This window comes from Calidris pugnax, unplaced genomic scaffold (genome assembly GCF_001431845.1).
Source record: "Calidris pugnax isolate Ruff unplaced genomic scaffold, ASM143184v1 scaffold192, whole genome shotgun sequence".
Lineage (NCBI taxonomy): Eukaryota > Metazoa > Chordata > Aves > Charadriiformes > Scolopacidae > Calidris > Calidris pugnax.
Window position 1 is genome coordinate 43920 of NW_015090919.1, and position 19436 is coordinate 63355.

The 19436-nt window shown below is 42.0% G+C and overlaps 1 protein-coding gene across 1 annotated transcript in view; it reads right to left on the reverse strand.

Annotated features, from left to right (window-relative positions):
* Window positions 1-565: 565 nt before the first annotated feature.
* The window catches only part of ANKMY1 (ankyrin repeat and MYND domain containing 1), a 102809-nt gene continuing 83938 nt past the window's right edge, over window positions 566-19436 (reverse strand). Inside the window, exons 12-22 of the mRNA XM_014949737.1 lie at window positions 19197-19255; window positions 16539-16710; window positions 15920-16060; window positions 11294-11455; window positions 10488-10595; window positions 8377-8508; window positions 7400-7513; window positions 5092-5257; window positions 4125-4191; window positions 2616-2770; window positions 566-940 (exon numbers count right to left, since the gene is read on the reverse strand). Coding sequence (XP_014805223.1) covers window positions 774-940; window positions 2616-2770; window positions 4125-4191; window positions 5092-5257; window positions 7400-7513; window positions 8377-8508; window positions 10488-10595; window positions 11294-11455; window positions 15920-16060; window positions 16539-16710; window positions 19197-19255 — 1443 coding nt within the window. The 3' untranslated portion in view covers window positions 566-773. The remainder of the gene's footprint in view (window positions 941-2615; window positions 2771-4124; window positions 4192-5091; window positions 5258-7399; window positions 7514-8376; window positions 8509-10487; window positions 10596-11293; window positions 11456-15919; window positions 16061-16538; window positions 16711-19196; window positions 19256-19436) is intronic.

Below are 19436 nucleotides of genomic sequence, written 5' to 3' on the forward strand. Positions count from 1 at the left end.
AACAGTTTTCTCCACAATATGCTGTTCATTTCAGAGAGTTAGAAGAGGCCTAGCTAAGAAGTAAAATTACTGAACAGAAAGTTGGTTCTGTTTTAGCTCAAACTGGGACAGAAGTCAAATCATTGTCAGTGACACAGCTGCACAACAAGGTGCTCAACCTCAAGAGCCATCCCCTCCTCCTTAAGCCTTTCCACTTCGGCAGGAGATCAGTGAAAAAATCAGCTGGGCTCTCCTGATCTTAACCTTCACCCTTAGCCATATACTCACTCTTGATATGCTCAGAGACTGTCCTGGCAAGGTTGTCAGTGCCCCTGTGGGCTAACATCAAAGAGTTCTAAGGGCTGAACAGTCTCCCCAGGATCCCAGATCTAAGCCCCCCATGAAGCAACAAACCTCTGTAGAGAGCAAGTCTGTTTGCCAAATGGGCCTCCTGTTCCCCTTAGGAGGGAATATTTGTAATGAAGTTTAGTAATGGGCAATATTGGTTTACATGCATTTATATACACACATATATACCATTAGACCATTAAAACCGATCTGAAGATCATTAATTCAAATTGCAAGCTTTTATTTAAATATATAACTTGTATAGACACACACACTGGGTTTTGATGGTATTGTCATCCTTGAGCTCATAGGCAGTATCTTAGAATGTTCTGTCTTTAGTTTCTTAAAACACGTCAACAACAGCCTTAGTAGAAGTGGAGTACAAGGCAGAAAGTACAGTGGCATTAAAACTTGTCCACACAACAGTAGGAGTGATTTGAAACGAGTCAGTCATTCTTCCTGTGATGCTGTCTTCCACCAATTCCAACTTTACTCTTTCTTCCACCTCTCCTTTCATCTTTTTCTTCTTTTCCATTTTTCCCTTTTTTGCAAGTGACATTCTTTTCACATCCTGCACTGCTTGCGCACTGAGCTGCTTGACCTGTACTCTTCTCTGAAAAAAAAAAAAAAGAGAAGAAAGAAAAAACCCATATCCATATTTCTTTGGGTGACCTTTAGTTTCTCTAGAACAATAAACTGGAAACAGATACAAGGCTCAAGGAAGCTCCTGTTTTGGCACAGCTTATGAAATGTGATGTTAACAGACACGGCTCTCAGGTAGCTGTGGCTACCTACTCACTTACCTATGAACTTCCTAGCAAACAATGACCACATATGGGAGTGCAAACGATACTGGTTTCTTCTAGTAAACATATCTGAAAATGTATTAACTGTGCAATTAATACTGACTTCAGGACTCAGTTAAACATTGAGAGGTTTGCTCAAAAGGTACAAAATAAATCCTAATCACATTTCCCTACAGTGAAAAGCACAGGAATCAGGAAATGGGGTGGAAGGCATCAGAGACTCCCAGGGCAACAGACTGAATTGCTCAAACTGGTCTGAGTTAGGGTATTTCAGGTCATTTTAAATTAAGGACAATCATGGGAGAGAAAAAAAAAAAAGAAACAAAACAAAGGAACAAACAAAAACCTTTCTACCTCAAAATTCAGTACTTAAAAAGAAGCTTGTTTATTGCTGAGGAAAAGTCAGTCTACAGGAAGATATTCAGAATTGTTCTGAACTGAATTTACTGAATCTGAATTGAATGAAATTTGGAATTTGCCATACAGGTAATGTATGACACAAGAAGAAGCAGTAACTTACATAATTATTAGTTAACGTTCTAGTATCACACAACTGTATCTGTAATACATTACATTTTTAAAGACAATGTAGTAAAATTCTGTTTTCTAAATGAATGTAATTTTTCTTCATGTTTAAGTCCTCCAGTGTAACACCTGCCACATTACCCACCATTTGTCCTTGTAGTTTGATGTTCTATTCTACTCTATTCTATTAATTTGATTCTTTTCAGAGCCCATGTGTGTTTAATATCTTACCTCCAGTGGGACAGAGCCCACTATCCCCAACACAGAGGGTTTTACTTGTATTGAGATTTAACAAGTCCCATCTCAGGCAGTCACTAAAAGACAGATCAATCACAGAACTTCTGTGGATACAGCAGTTCTGTATCCATCTTCACATTTGCCAGATTTCTCATGAAATCTAAGTGAGCATCTGATATAATTAAAATACTATAATTTCTACCACGGTAGTCTTCTACTGCTGTGCAGCATGTGGTGTGTGTAATGTGGCACAAGCGCAAGTATGGCTTCCAAGAACCACAGTAGTGTGATATCAACAATTCCATGCACAGAAGTCAGAAATCTCATTGATTTCTCTTCTAATATAAAGATAGAGGTGATTAAGAGGTAGAGTTTGTACGGAAAGCTCCACTCTGCCTAGCTTATTAGATCTATTGTGGTCCTTCAGCCTGGAAAGCTGTCTACTGATGTCCATAGTAGTTAACCTTAGTCTTAGCAAAAGTATTTCCTTTGCTCTGTGTTCACCTTAAAGATTCTTCTCTCTTGAAACTGAGAGTAACAGCACAGTAGTAGCTCTCTTAAAGCTGGTGGGTTTACAAAAAACACAGCTATTCAAGTGAGTGAACTGAACCTTTTTAATTAAATTCCTTCATTAAACACATTTTACTGGTCCATTACAAGGAAGACACACCCATGCCAGTACACATGCACAAACCACTGTACTCACCTAGTCAGACTTACCCCGCAACGCCAAGCACTCCTGCCTGTGCCGCTCGTTCCAGGATTTCCTTCTGCAAGTCGCGCTGCAAGTGAAGACTTGATAGCAACGCATGCAAGGTGACAGCTGAACATTAACTGAACGTCCACACTGATAGCAGTACTTAAAGAATGGTAATCTAGAACAAATGTAGTTGTAAAATGAAAGCACATTATTGTTTGTTTAGGGTTTTCCTCAAGCTGGCAGCATGTTTGCAGATCACAGTAAAACTAAATCAAAATAGCTACAATATAGAAATAATGTTCAACAATAATGTTCAACAATAAAGAAACAGGCAACTGTAGCTTATCACAGGCGTCTGTGGGGAACAGACTGCACGCTGGCTGCATGCCAGCCCCCAGAAACAGCCCTCAGAAAAGCCAAGTGTCCTAGTGAGAAATGCCCAAGTCTTTACCAAACCAACATCTGCATCCTGCCACATGCTGTGTGCTTTGGTGTTCTCATGACACTGGGTCTGGAGATGTCCCTTCTCAAACTGGCAGGCACACCAGATTATGTACGGCCAGGGATAACAAAGCCAAGCTGGCAAACTTTAAAAACCCCTCACAGAACCCACTGGAATACCGCAGAGACACAGGGACACTCACAGGCCATGCACCACAGTTACTCCAAAGTTGGAACATAAAGAGTGCTTGGGCCAAGGCTTTCAGTGGGACTGGGGAGCAGAATCCAACAGCAAGCTGGGCTGTATTTACATCCTTTTTAAAATATTTAAGAATTCTGTCCTAATAGCTAGCAAGTTTCACTGAAGTTTCATCTGTCTCTGCAAGTCATCACTAAGATCTATTTGTAAAATCTTTGTGGGCTACTTTAAACTTCTGGATTTTATTTTAGTCCACTCTACGTTCTTCTGGTTATTTCTGTATCTTATGCTATTATTGATTCATCTTGGTTGAACAAAAATGCTACCTCAAAATTTCTGTCTTCAAAAGCACCCCAGTTCCTGACACCTCTGTTATTTTCTCTGTTACTTGATTCCAATACTGAGACAAAGTTCCACAGCCTGTGAATTCCCTGCAGTATGAGAAACTGATGACAGAATTCAGTATCCTTGAGGCAAGTATTTCCATTATTATCCAAAATTTTGCTAATTGTTCCAAGAATATAATTCACATTCTACAAGTTGTTCCTGCAATTTCTGGAGAAATGCAAATTACCAATTTGTATGGGCCTATTTCTTAGCATTTGCACACTACTCTTAATTAATTGCCATTAATTGGTTTAAAATGCAAGGACACACTGCTTCCCGCAAGAAAACTGAATATAATACAGACTCTTGTGGCAAAGTCTGAAGCTGAAAAGGAGTGATGTGATCAGAGCAGAGAAAGAAGCTAACTACAGCTGGTAATTCTGGATAGAGAGAAAAATTAGAAAGGAGAAAAATGGCAGGGTGACAATAGTTTTGAAAAAAAACAGGGCACAGTATTTTTTACAAAAAAAGTTGATACTTGAGTGCAGTATCTCTGCCCTACCTCACTTCTTCCACGTGATGGGTCCCTCCTCTCTTCTTTGAAACACGTGTATGAACAGCTGAATCCACTACACGAACAAAAGGGGGCACAGGGGAAAACAAAAATCAGTATTCTGACTTGAGAATTAGAATACTATTCACAAAATCCACCTTCATTAAAAGTTTGCTTGGCTCTGTGTATATAAAATTTGAAGATACATAATAAAATGCATCTTCTACCAACAAGCTGCAGAAGCAAATTAAAAAGGAGCCAAATTGCTATGTCACAGCCAAAGGAAGAAGCCACACAGATAATTTACTCTTACTTCCTGCTTGTGACGAGCCACGGAGTCACAGGTTATGCTGAACTGCAAAGGTAACAATCTTATGTTCAGCACTCACTTCACAAGTGTGATACATCTTCTGCCCCAAAGACCGCTATTCGGAGACCTACATTCTAAGCCTGATTTTATCACGTTTGAGCACTACTGAGGATACAACTCAAATCATCTTTATTTGTTCATTGTTGACACTCTAATAGCAGAAGGGCACTGATATGATGGGAGTCTTAAGAAAAGATCTGAGAGTAAGTTGCCATAAGGAATGAAAATATGCTAAATGTCCACAGTCCACCATTGCATGCAGCCTGTTCCTGCACTACATTCGAAGCAATTCCAAGGTTCTCCCATGAAAGAGGAGCTTTCAAAGTTCCCTCAATCACTCCTTAGCATATGGTAACAGATCGTGTACAAGGATTTACCAGGAAGCAGCTGACAGGCAGTAAACTCATATCCAGATTTTCTTCACAATGCCTTGTCCATTCTCTTTAATGTTTGTAGAACCCCTACATCTCCTTACCAAATATGGAGGAGCAGCTTTTATTAGGAGTTATTCTTTCAGACAGTAACGCTGGAATTATAACAAAAAATTCCCCTTCACACTAGGTGATGCTACCCTTAGTCCTGAACTACTCTTAGGCTTGAACTAACACTTCTTGGATCTTCTCAGCTCTTCTTGATCCCACTCTTTCTCTTTCAGGATGACACATTCACGGAGTTTCGCTGTAATGTGTTCCAGCAGTGATTGGCGTGTTTGAAAAAGTTCCTGCTCAGATGCTGACAGTATGTGGTATGGTGTGTGAGCAATTCTCATATCCTGCAACATACCATGAATTAATTCACTAATATATGCAAACACAAACACACAAGTGTTTCAGAGTTAAAGCCAACCCATTCCAAAAGTACAGCATTGTCCCTGCTGCATCCTAACTTGGAGCTCAGCCTGTGATATGAGACACAGGACATCTCCAGGTTGGTGCATGCTCAACAAGTTAACTAAAACAATTTTCACCTGTTTCTTCAAAGGGGAATCATAGAATGACAGAATAGTTTGGGCTAGAAGGGACCTTTAAAGGCTATCTAGTCCAACCCCCTGCCATGGCAGGGACATCTTCAATTAGACCAGGTTGCTCAGAGCCCTGTCCAACCTGACCGTGAATGTGTCCAGGGATGGTGCATCTGCCACCTCTCTGGGCAACTTGGGCCAGGGTCTCACCACCCTCAGAGTAAAACATTTCTTCCTTATAACTAGTCTAAATTGTCCCTCTTTAAAATATTCCTCATTCCCCTATTGCAACAAGCCCTGCTAAAAAGTCCGTCCCCATCTTTCCTGTAGCCCCCTTGAGGTACTTGAAAGGCTGCAATAAGGTCTCCCCGGAGCCTTCTCTACTCCAGGCTGAACCCCCCCAACTCTCTCAGCCTGTCCTCACAACAGAGGGGCTCCAGCCCTCCCACCATCTCCGTGGCCTCCTCTGGCCCCGCTCCAACACGTCCATATCCTTCTGATGTTGGTGGCCCCAGAGCTGGAGGCAGCACTGGGGGGTGTCTCCGCAGAGCAGAGGGACAGATTCCCCCCCTGGGATGCAGCCCAGGATGTGGGGGGCTTTCTGGGCTGACAGCGTCTGTTGCTGGGGTGTGTTGAGCTTCTCATCCACCAACATCCCCCAAGTCCTTCTTGGCAGGGCTGCTCTCCGTCCCTTCATCACCAGCCTGTGCTGATACTGGAGGTTGCCCTGACCCCCAGGTTCTGCAGTAGGAAGCTGCCGACATCTTGCAAAGCTCCTCTCCCAGCACTTCTGCAAGCATCAATAAGTTTCTTGGAAATGAAAGCTAGAGGTCAGCTAGAGGGCACTCTTTGTTCACTAGTACATTCCTCAATCCCCCATATTGCTTCCCTGTAGCAAGTGCCAGCAAGGAAAGTATAGACAGAAGTCCAGAGCAAGGCAGTAAAATAATGTACCTGGAATATGGTGATCAAGTTGGACCTGTCATTACAGCTATAAATTGCTTAATTTATTTCCCTGTTTGAGGATCAGCTGTGATTGCAAGCAAAGAAATAATAATTTAACGTCTACATACAACACTGGTGTTGGATGCAAAAACCCTTGTTAGATCTAAGCAGGCTGCTCTGTGAACAAGGTGAACTATTACTTTTGTTCTTTTCAGAACAACTACTGTTTACAGAGGCAACCAATCTACTTATCACGTCAGCTTTCTTGTTAATAAGAAAGCTGTAAAAAAAAAATCTTACGCTAGCTCTCATTTTAAATCTTATGTTAGTTCTAATCAGGACTGTCACATAACTTTAAAATTTTTTTTTAAACAAATATATCCAGAAAAAAAGCATCAGGTAGAAATTTATTAGTTATATTTCACAGTAAGATTATTTTTCTAGGGGATTAATACATGATTAAGGATGACTTTAGTAAATCCATTTATGTTTTAATAAATATATATTTTAGTTATTTAAATTAACATATAATAATTATTTTAATTTATTTTAATTTTTTAATGTTACTTAAGTATATATTTTATTTAGGAAATCCATACGTTTAAAGTTTGATCAATAATGTCCTATCATAGCTTACAACACATCCAAAATTACCATTATACATAACCCATAATAACTTCTCATTTGTCTGTAGCCTCATGGAAACACATATTACTTTGGGGTTTAGATTCCTGGGTTTAAGATTAACTCTTTCCAATCCGATTATGAATGGTATCTTACTATAATATATGACAGCAAGGATTGCCTTCACAGGCTAAACTATTAGAGGTATTCAGATTTTAAGTGATTCATGTTTCATTTGGTGCTGAACAACAAATGAAGGGAAAAAGCAAATGTCCATTAAAGTTTTTGAAGAAGGCTCTATACAATTAATAAGGACAGAACAGGCCATGCATTTGAATGGATGTAAATGTACAGTACTTTCAGATATGGGAAACGAAGTCATACCTGATAATATTTATAATAGGCATAGTCAACAGCTGTTCCCACAGCTTTTCTTTGTCCTTCTCTAAGAATAACTGGTGCAAGGATATCTGCGCCAGCTTCAAGCAGCTTATCAACCTGAAGAAAGCAAATTATTACACATTCAAATGAAAAGAAAACCTTCCCAAAAATTACATTCATTCCACAGCTAAGACAGGACAGAGAATCGGAGCTTAACCTCTACTTGTGAGACTATTTTGTGCCCCGAATCATGCATTTCTTCTGCCCCTTTAGAGCTGCTGATGAATTGTCAAATCTAAATTTGTTTTGTAAGCAAAACCTTCTTGTGGGCAGTTGCTATTTGTTTCTGAATATCTCACAATCTTGCATCAATAAATGAAGCGGGAACCACTGGTGAGGGAGGGGGCAGAACAGAACCCAGGTGGGGAAATTGCTTCTGCTCCCAGACCCCTCAGCTGCAGCCTTCCTCACCTCTAGTCTGAATGAGATCATCCCTGTGCTCCCTGGGATGAGGAGAAAAACTCAATTTTCACAAGGCCAAACACTGCCATTAACTTCATCATAGATGAGAAAGTGCACTCATCACAGTTGGTACCGACCACTTTACAATAACAACCAAACACAACACATCTCTCTTCATGTGGATGCTGGTTGTGTTTATAAACAAGGTTAACAGTCAGATTTGACAGGGCTGTGAGCACCACAGCCATCCCATTTAACTGTTTTTTCTCTTCTGCACAAGGAGGTTATCATCCTCTTTTCTCAAATATGAAAATTAATTTCCATACAAAACCCCTGTTCCTCAGGACAAAACCAAAGGACAAAACCAAAACCAAAGTATAAGGAATAGAACCAAATTAATTGTTCTGGAAAAAAAAACTATCAGCTTATGCATTAAAGAGAAAGGGGACACAATGTACCTGACAAATCAGCTTTTCTGAAGTTTAAAAAAGCCAATAAACACACAAATGTTATCTTACCAAAGCAATTCTCTGTGCTTTTGTTCTCTGCCGTTCATATGCCGTATTGACGGCTGCACAGAGGGCACTTGTTACTGCTCCACTTAACGGCAGATTTGGGTCAGCCCCGTGCTTGAGAAGTTCAACCACTGCCTGCAAATGTGCATATGCAAATGTGACAAATTAGTGACTGGAGAAGCCATTACTGACAGTTCTACAGGAGAAAAGTGAGACCCTAGCCAGACCAGTCAAGACCCTAAAGCTTTACTGCATGTACCACAGCACACTTGGAGTATCCACTGGTATTTCTCATAGCTTCTGTAGCACACAAAAATTTAGTGTAGTTTTCACTTCTTTTAGCCTGAATCAGAATGTCACCATGGAATACTTTACCAAACAGCATTATCAAAGACAGGAGAAGTTATCTTTAAAAATCACCTCGTCTAATTCATAAAGTGTATTTAAAAAAAAAAAAAAAGCTTTACCACAAAGATAAGGATTAAATAGGTTGATCACTTACAGCCTACTAGATCATTACTTCGTCAGACGTTAGCCTCTGAGAAGGTGGGAGAAGCAGTAGAAGTTGTTGGATATGGGACTTTCTATTTCATTCAAAACCATAAAATTTATATTTTTGTGTTGCAAGAAAACATTTTTGCCCAGAAAAATACCAAAACTGTCTTAAAAATGATGAAGACTGTGTAAAGAAAAGGTTCAGGTTCAAACACTTCATACAGAATCTATTTTATGTTGCATGCAGTTGTAGCCACTTCTATTATAACCTCTTCCATAGTCTACACTCTAGCTCCATTGCATCCAGTTTATTCTTATAGGTATTTGACACCCTTTCAGTGAAAGGAAAATAGTTAAAGAACAACAACATACAACAGATATTTTCTATTATGCTCTACCATTTATCCTACATAAAGTATAAATTTTGTAGTGACAGACCAAAAGGTAGAATGCTGATTTCATCAAAAATACTAAAAAGGATTTCCCCCTAGCTTTGCTCATGGCTGTGTTTCCAAGAGAATGCTTCTCTGGATTATTTGTGTGCTTTTGTACTGGAGAAAAGTAAACAGGAGAGCAGAAATCCCACTCCAACCCTGCCTCTTTTAGCTTATCTGAACCACTAGGCTACCATCAGTCACACTGGCCCCCTTACAATTGTTCTTGCCATGGCCTTGTGCACTGACTGCACAACAGCCAAGCTCCATGGGGAGCCAGGGTGCCATGCTCACCCTATCATTCTCCTGCCTTGCTTTCCACAGAGAAGATGAGCCAGAATCCTGTACACAGCGAGATCTATTCAAAGAGAGGTAGAGCACTGCAGACATATCTGCTTCATCCCCTGCTTTGGCTCCATATCTTCTTTTGCAACATACTAACTGCTGTGGACCTGCTTTTATGGGCCCAGTGTGGGCAGAAGGGACGCCATTCCCTGCTTGGGAAGCCTGCTAACTTCACACGCTGAATTCTACGGTGTGAACTATAAGCCTCATCTCTGCTAAGCCTCATTACAACCAAATTCTTTCTATGACTGATCATTAATCTTTTCACAGAACAGCACACTTCTCACCATCAGCGGCTACACTTTTGCCTTACACACACAGAAGCAAGCGTTTTGGTGTTCGACTGGGTTGCTTCCAGGCAGGGAGGCAGCCTTTAAGAGAACTGAATGTTCTTGTGATTCATAAAATGAACACAGTTTTCCAAATGCTAGTACCTTCTGACTCCTACCCAAATATATATTTCTGGCTACCTCATGCTATAGTCCTTTAGGACTCCTCTAGTTCAGCTCATGAAACACCCATAGGTTTGAAAGAAAAAAAAAACAACTTTATCATTTTCACTGAAAATGTATGATTGCAAGCACCAATCACTATGTAGTTTAGCTGTAGAGGCAGACATGAATGGAGAAGTACACACCAAAAAATGATGGAATATAAAGATGCTCACCAAGTCATTCCCACTGGCAATTGCTAAGGAAAGTGGTGAATGCCCACTCCACAATGTGTTTGGATTTGCCTGATGTGATAAAAGGAGGCGGATAACATCTCTGGCACATTAGAGGAGGCAGACATGAATGGAGAAGTACACACCAAAAAATGATGGAATATAAAGATGCTCACCAAGTCATTCCCACTGGCAATTGCTAAGGAAAGTGGTGAATGCCCACTCCACAATGTGTTTGGATTTGCCTGATGTGATAAAAGGAGGCGGATAACATCTCTGGCATGCTTTGTAGGCAAAGTGCAGGGGAAAAAGGTAGAATTAGATCATAATAAAGTTCAGAAATAGATCATAATAAAGTTAACTTTTAATATTAATAAATTAAATAATACTACTATAATTATTAAATGAGCATCATAAACCTTTGACATTTTAGATAAATATCACTTTCTTATGACTGAGAACCCCAAGCATAGTGGTGTTATACATGAAATCTCTTCACAACCAGATTATTAAAGCTCATTAATCCTGCCACCACAAGAAATGTGTAGGTTTCCTTCTGAAGAAGTAGGTCTCCTCTCAAATATCTTTCTCCAACTGTATGGATCCCAAATCCACTAGAAGAATGTAACTATAGTAGAAAATCAAATCCACAGAGATCAGTGCGTGCCAAAACTAAGACTGTCCAATTTCAACTTGGCCTTGTGAATGATTAAGTTAATGGCCAATTAACCAATGGAAACTCAACTAAAGGAGTTTCTCTTGTCAAACAGAAGTCCAAAGATTTTAGAAATGTTCTTTTTTCCTCAAGTATTAAAGATTTTTAATCAGTACAACACTAATAATTCAGTAGAAAAGTGGTTTATTCCTAGTACTCAACCAGCTTCTTACAGAGGGATGAAATGTCTTCACTGCCAAGTTATGCCATTTCACATTAGTTTAGAACTGCTCCCTGTAAACAGAGCCTCAGATGCCACGATCTTACCTCACTGTTACCCTCTCTTTCGCATGCAATATGCAATGCACTCCTTCCACCTTCTTCAGGGACAGGACCACTATAGGAGGAAAAGTACTTTTGTGGTGGTCCTGCTTCATTTTTCAGTTGCAAAGTGACATCACCTGTCAAATTGGCTTCTCTGGCTTGACTCTGAGGGACCAAAGTGAAATAATAGGCATATTTACAATATAGCTTAAATATAAGTTAGAAAATAGACCTGTCTGAGTCTCAATCATAGAATCATCGAATCACAGAATTGTCTAGGTTGGAAGGTACCTTTAAGATCATCTAGTCCAACCCTCAACCTAACTATGAAAAAAACCCATCACTAAGCCATGTCTCTAAGCACTATGTCAACCCATCTCTTAAATACCTCCAGGGATGGTGCCTCAACCACTTCCCTGGGCAGCCCATTCCAAGGCTTGATAACCCTTCCAGTGTAAAAAATTTTCCTAATATCCAACCTGAACCTCTCCTGGTGCAACTTGAGGCCCCAGCCACTTGAGGCTCCAGCCACTCTGCCCCCAGCCTGTAGCACTGCATGGGGTTGTTGTGACCCAAGGCACTTGGCCTTGTTGAACCTCATCCCACTGGCCTCGGCCCATGGATCAAACCTGTCCAGGTCCCTCTGCAAAGCCTTTCTACCCTCAAGCAGGTCGACATTCCCACCTAACTTGGTGCTATCTGCAAACTTACTGATATATGAATATGATGTGCTTCATCCTCTGAACTGTTTATAACTGAAGGCAAATTGAGGCTGATGAGACAAGCTGACCCACAATGTCAGTGCTTGAATGTCTAACAAACAGTTGTTTTAATTCCTGTTGACTTTAACAAACATTTGAATTTAGCTTAGTCTTAAATTGCACAGGAATTGAGAGGGATAATGAATAGCTTTCTTCAACAACAGACCTCAGACCATCAGTTGAGTGTTGATTTCAACGCATTGCCACATCACCCAAAGGGACCCTCCAACAGCAGCTGTCCTACAGACACTGCTGCAGCATGTCACATGGGGCCATTTCCATTTACAGAGGCCTGAATTTAATTCTTGGCGTTCTCAACACAGACTTGCTAAAGCAGGATTTGGCTTGGAAATGGGTTTGAAACTTTTCATTTAGTGAAATTGCTGCTCTTTGTTACCGAAGAGGCTGATTTTCTTTCTGTGTTGCACTTGCTGTGGGCACCAGGTAGGAAACTGAAGGGCTATCTTTCCTCTGGCTTTTCTTCTGACATGCTTCATGGCTCGTGGAGTAAACAGCCGTTCACAGGAGCCAAAACCAAAGCAGACCGGTTGCTTAAAAAGGTATCTATTTTTAAACTGAAATCCCAGGCAACTGCCAGCTAACCTCAAGACAGTCAGATGCCTGGTTGTGAAATAATGGTCTCCTTCAAGTTCTCGCCGATAATCCAAAAATTCTGGTATTGCACAAGAAGCAGCAGAGGGGACAGGAACTACTCACAGGAATTTTGAGTAAGAAACTATTTGTAAGGCAGCAGAACTGCAATGTTAATGTTTTGTTTCTCACAAATATTATTCAGTTTTGCCCAGGACATACAGATAAAACACTTTAAAAAAAAAAAAACCAAATAAAAATTACACAATGCTTTAAACCAGGTGATCAGAAAGGTCAAAAAGGGCCACTTAATTAGTGAAATTTCAACCTTGGGTACGCTATCAAAATTCATGGTGTTCCCATATCTTTGGGCTGAACGGATCCATTAATTCACGCTTGGTGAAACGTATATGACTGGGTGCAGGTGCTGAACAAGCTGCAGAGCAAGAGGTGACATGAAGAAGGCGAGATGCTGCACTGGAAGCCCCAGACACAAGTGGGGTGTGAGGCAGCAGTAGGCAGGCACCGGGCTGGGCAGCTCTCTGGGCTGCTGCGATTCACAGCTGCACCTTTGCTCTCTCCCTGCAAATTTCTCCTTGACTCCTCCAAGCTGGCAGGACTGAGAAACATACGATGCTGGTTGTTGAAATTGCTGCCCTTTTAGTCACATGCTGGTTAGAAAAGCCTCCTCTCTCTTACTGCCTGTTGCACAGGAGATAACTCGTTATTTGGCTAGAAAAGAAGACGCTGCCGGCTCCTTGCTGGAAGTCCTCATTGTTCAGCACAGCTTAAGGCTATCTAAAGCTGCAGAATTTTAAACAACACAAACACTGACTCGAGAGGAGTTATCTTCACTCCTAAGAATGATGGGTACAGAGTGCAACCTTTGGGTCACTATTTGTTTTGCCTGCTGCATACAGAGCACTGAGTAAGAGTTGCTGTGGCCCACTGAAGACGTGTGCCCAGAGGCAGCCCCCGGGCAAGCCTAGCGCAGCTGCTGTTCTAGTGACCTCTTGCTCCAGAGAGGCCAATCCCCATCCCCACACCCCACTGAAGGGAAGGGGAGAAGGACAGGACAATGCCGGAGGGAATGGCTGGCTGAGGAGGGACTGGGACTCGGCTCAAACTGCCTCCTGGCTGCTCAGCTGCCGTCGTTTCAGTTAGGAGAGAGTTAACTTTTTTATTAGCAGCTGGTACAGGGGTATGTTTTGGATTTAGGATGAGAAAATACTTTTGATAGCACTGGCATTTTCAGTTGTTTCTGGGCAGTCAAGGCCTTTTCTGCCTCTCAGCCCACCCCACCAGAGAGGGCTGGGGGGACACAGAAAGGTGGGAGGGGACACAGCCAGGACAGCTGACCCCAACTGACCACAAGGACATCCACGCCATACGGCATCATGCTCGGCACATAGAGCTGGGGGAAGGAGAAGGAAGGGGGGACGTTCGGAATGATGGTGTTTGTCTCCCCAAGTCACCGTTACACTGATGGAGCCCGGCTGTCCTGGGGATGGCTCAGCACCCACCTGCAACAATCTCCCTGTCCTGCAGACATTCACCTTAGTCCTTGTCATTCCAAGATAAATTTTATCAGTCTAGTTACATAAACCAACTCCTTTTTTAAGTGATTGGCACCTGACAGTATGCCAGGAAGCTGCCCAATGTCATTACAAGGCCACTTTGGTTACCTCTGAATGGTCAGGGCGAGCATGGGACATTTCTGAGGAATTTCTTTGCATTTCTGGCAAAATGGAAGGAGGAACCAGGGAACTACAAGCCTATGATGGAAAAATCTTCTGAGAAGCCATCTCCAGACACACTACAGATAAGCAGGTGTCTGGAAGCAGTCAGCATTTACTTGCAAAGGAGAAATCATGCCTGACAAACATGATAGCCTTCTACAATGGGATGACCAGCTTGGTGAAAGGTGGGGAAAGCAGTAAATGTTGTTTACCTTAACTTTAGCAAGGCTTTCAGCACTGTCTCCCATAACATCCTCACAGACAAGCTGAAGAAGTACAGACTAGACAACTGGACAGTGAGATGGATCCTAGGTTGCAATCAGCAGCCCTAAGTCCAGCTGTGTTATAGCCCAGGGGCAGATACTAGGGCCAATACTATTTAGCATCATTAATGACCTCAATGCTGGGACAGAGTGCACCCTCAGCAAGTACACAGATGATACAAAACTGAGAAGAGTAGTTTAATGCACCACACAGTTGTGCTGATTTTCAGAGGGACCTGAACAGGCTGGAGAACTGGGCAGAGAGGAATCTTACTAAATTCAACAGAAGGAAATTGTTGTATTCCTCCCGTTCACCTGGGGAGGAATAACTCCAGGCACCAGTACAGACTGGGGGCTGACCAGATAGCAAAAAACCTTTTAGAACAGGACCTGGAAGTCTCGGTAGACAACTTGCACGTAAGCCTGCAGTGCACACCTGCAGCAAAGAAGATCAACAGCATCCTGGCCTGCATTAGGAAAATTGTCACCACTGGAACAGGTTACCCAGAGAAATTGTGGAGTCTACATCCTTGGAGATACTCAAAAAACAACTGGACTTAGATTCTGAGCAACCTGCTATAACTGATCCTGCTTTGAGCAGGGGTATTGTTCTACACAATCTTCAGAGGTCACTTCAAATCTTTCAGCTGTTCTGTGACTAAATGATTTTGTTACCAGACCAATTACTTTATGTTGTAGTAACAAATGCCAGAAAAAGCACATATTGCTGGTATAGCTCTATAAGCAGTAGAGAATTATCATAAAAAATGGCAATTCTAACTAAAAACTGCCATACTACCACAAAAGTCTACTGCTAAGCGGGTCTTCTGCAACCTGGAGACACAGAGAACGCTGCAGGAATGTAGCAGAGACAGACTGGGTTCAAGGAAAAGAGAAGTAAGAAAAGAAAATAAATATTAGGCCAGTTCCATGGAGATGAAAAAAGCAAGTCTCATCAAAGACTTACCTGCTTCTGTAGTCATGTATCTTCAGGCATTTGTACTGGACTACAGAAAAGAGACTTCTAAACTCTGCCTTATATAAGGCATGATAGCAAAATTTTCTGGGGCACCAAAGCCAGAAGGATATGTTTGCTGCAAACCAATACTATAGACCTCAAGTGGCTTTTTCTCTTCCTTTTTTTTTTTTTTTTTTTTTAGTTCATTCAGGAGAACTCAAAGAAATCAAGCAGGCAGGAATCTCAACTCCCTGATTAGGTCCTGTGCAATCTGAATTTCAACAGCTGAAAGAAGATGAGCTCAAAAAGCAACATACCTTGTCTGGACTGTATATCTCATTTCCATCTTCTGCCCTTGCATTAAGATCTGGGGCAGAATGCAGGAGGTATTGTGTTATCTGTACCCCTTCCTCTCCAGGAATTGAGGCAGCTATGTGGAGAGGAGTTAACCCCCCTAGCTGGAACAACAAACAAAGCAGTAAGACTCCTGTTTATCACAAGCAGCATTTCAATATCCCTTAATATTTTTTCAAAGAATAAGCCAAGCTCACTCTTCCCACATGCTGCGTCTCACAAACAGCCACCATAAACCTAGAGCCTAGAGTTATAGGACTGTAGAACACTAAAGGTCACAGACACTAAGTCTACTAAATATCACAACAGCCATTCCTCACTTGAGGAGCAGCTTCACAAGTATTCCCCAGCCACTCACAAACTTGGCAACCAGGAAATATAATGAGAACAAAAAATAGTTGGAAAGTAAGAAGCTTTGAGTTCTTTCAATTAAAAAAAGATATCTTTGAATGGGATCATCGCTTTAAACAGCTTTCTGGCCATTCTAAAGGTGATTCTGATATGCAGGATATTTTACAGTAGGGCACTAAAGCTTTAGTACACATCTACAATCCCACATTATGAATTATAAACCAGTAAAACCTTGGATGGAAGCCGCACATCAGTCCTGGCTCCCCTTTCTAAGAGGAGTTTCACTGCTTTTGCATCTGCAGCTTTAACAGCAAAAAACAAAAGGTGCGGTGGGACCCAGGATGCATTGGGATCTGCACCTCGATGAAGCAGCAGTTGGATTGTTTCCCATCTCTTCTGTCGTCTAGAATTGACATAGGAAATACCAGAATAACATATTAGCACATATTCCACAAAACCACAAAAAGCTAGTGGACTAAAATGACTCCCAGGTAATAGACATGAAAACTGTCACTTAGCAGAGGGAAGACATGGCAGTCTTTGGCATCACCACTGCCCTACACCACCCAGGCAACAACAGTATGACCTGAAGAGAGGACAGTGCTGCCAGTGTATCTCTGCCCTCTAAACTAAAGGAGTAGCATGCAAAAGCAGTCCCTGTGGTCATGAAAAGCCCTTCCAAGGGAACAGACTGCAAAGCTACGGAAGATTCTCTGCATCTCCACCAGTCACTCCTGTGTGACTTGTAAACAACTGGCCTTAGATTTGTTTAATGAAAGAAACAGACTACTCCTTCCTGCCATTGAAGACTCCTTGGAAGGTTCCTTCCTCAATCATACCTCATATCGTCCATGAAAACGAAGGTACAGTGTTTCACTTCAACAAAAGCTGGAACTAGACTAGAACAATATATTTCAGGTGCCATCTATATTTCCATGGAGCCAACTGTCCACACACACACCCCCAAAAAAAATGTGACACTACCAAAGCAAAAGAAAGGGCAAACAGCACTTGGAAATCACCCAAAAACTCCATCACAAAGTGCTCTCAGGAGAGACTCATCTTTTCAGGCATGGTATTAACTCAGCTTTACCCACAAGCCCTACATACAATGGATCAAACTCATGGATTTGATGGATGGACCACTCGGTGGATAAGGAGCTGGCTGGACAGCCGCACCCAAAGGGTGGCAGTCAATGGCTCAATGTCCAGGTGGCCAGTAACGAGTGGTGTTCCGCAGGGCGTGGTATTGGGACCAGTACTATTTAACATCTTTGTTGGAGACATGGACAGTGGGATAGAGTGCACCCTCAGCAAGTTTGCTGATAACACCAAGCTTGGTGGCGCAGTTGACACGCTGGAGGGAAGGGATGCCATCCAGAGGGACGTGGACAGGCTGGAGAGGTGGGCTCATGCAAATTGCATGAGGTTCAACCAAGTCAAGTGCAGGGTCCTGCACCTGGGACGTGGCAACCCCAGGCACAACTACAGGTTGGGTGGAGAATGGCTGGAGAGCAGCCCTGAGGAGAAGGACTTGGGAGTGCTTATGAACAAGAAGCTCAACATGAGCCGGCAGTGCGCGCTGGCAGCCCAGAGAGCCCACCGAGTCCTGGGCTGCATCAGGAGAAGTGTGGCCAGCAGGTCTCGAGAGGCGATTCTGCCCCTCTACTCTGCACTCATGAGACCCCACCTGGAGCACTGTGTCCAGTTTTGGAGTCCTCAACACAGAAAGGACATGGACCGGCTGGAACAGGTGCAGCGAAGGGCCACGAAGATGATCAGAGGATGGAGCACCTCTCCTATGAAGAAAGGCTGAGGGAGCTGGGATTGTTCAGCCTGGAGAAGAGAAGGCTCCAGGGAGACCTTACAGTGGCCTTTCAATAACTGAAGGGTGCCTATAGAAGAGCTGGGGAAGGACTCTTTGCCAGAAGTGTAATGATAGGACAAGGGTAAATGGTTTTAAATTGGAAGAAAAAAGATTCAGATTAGATCTCAGGAAGAAATTTTTTACTATGAGGGTGGTGAGGCACTGGAACAGGTTGCCCAGGGAAGTGTGGATCCCCCATCCCTGGAAGTGTTCAAGGCCAGGCTGGATGGGGCCTTGAGCAACCTGCTCTAGTGGGAAGTGTCCCTGCCCAGGGCAGGGGGGTTGGAACTCGATGATCTTTGAGGTCCCTTCCAACCCTAACCATTCTATGATTCTATGATCTTTATATTCCAATGAACAAACATGCAATATGCACAATATTTCAGACAATAAGAATCATGGGAGGTGAGAGGATGTGCAACAAAAGTAATATGTAAGAGGATGAGGGCCAGAAGGCCAACCAGGAATTTTCAATTTGCGAGCTTTAAGATATAAAAATTACCTACACCACCATAAAACCCAATACAAAAATTTTATCATCTTTGATGACTGCAAAGCAAAAAGCAAAATGTGGCCCTTTCCAAGATCCACAAAGGGCTGACACTGCTGAATAGACACTTGCAGAAAACAACTAGCAAGTTCATATGTAGTCAAGATTTCAAGAAATGAAATTAATACATTCTCCTTCCTCACATCTATACTACACTCCAAGTGTCCATTGCATATTCAGCAGCTTTTCACACTCCACTCACACAAAATCTTCTCTTGTTCAAGCATAACATCCTTCGCTGGAACTACACTTTCAACAGCAATGTTTGTCCACTGCTGACACAAGCTACATTAGAGTGTATAAACAATGAGTGGCTTCTATTGGCAAACAAAATTTACCCAGTTGAATAAACAAAAAATATCTTTCCCTGCAATGGATGCATACTTCTGTGATATATGTGAAATACTGTTACCTTCTTTATACAAAAGGGTTTGTGAGAGTTGGTCTCCCCTTTATAGTGCATGAGACTTACTCTGAGATAACGTCTTCAGCCACATTGATTGTTTCTGAGGATTCTGGTTGTTCATTCCACTTAAAGATTTTAAAAATGAAAGAGGTTACAAAAATGAAAACAAAGTATTTTTCTAATGCATGACTATCAGAACAGCAACACCATACAGCATATAATAACAGAATTTTGTTAACATCTGTTATAGGGAAATAATTTAGAAGTACTGTGTAACTAAGGTGTTGGGTTTTTTTTAAAATCTCT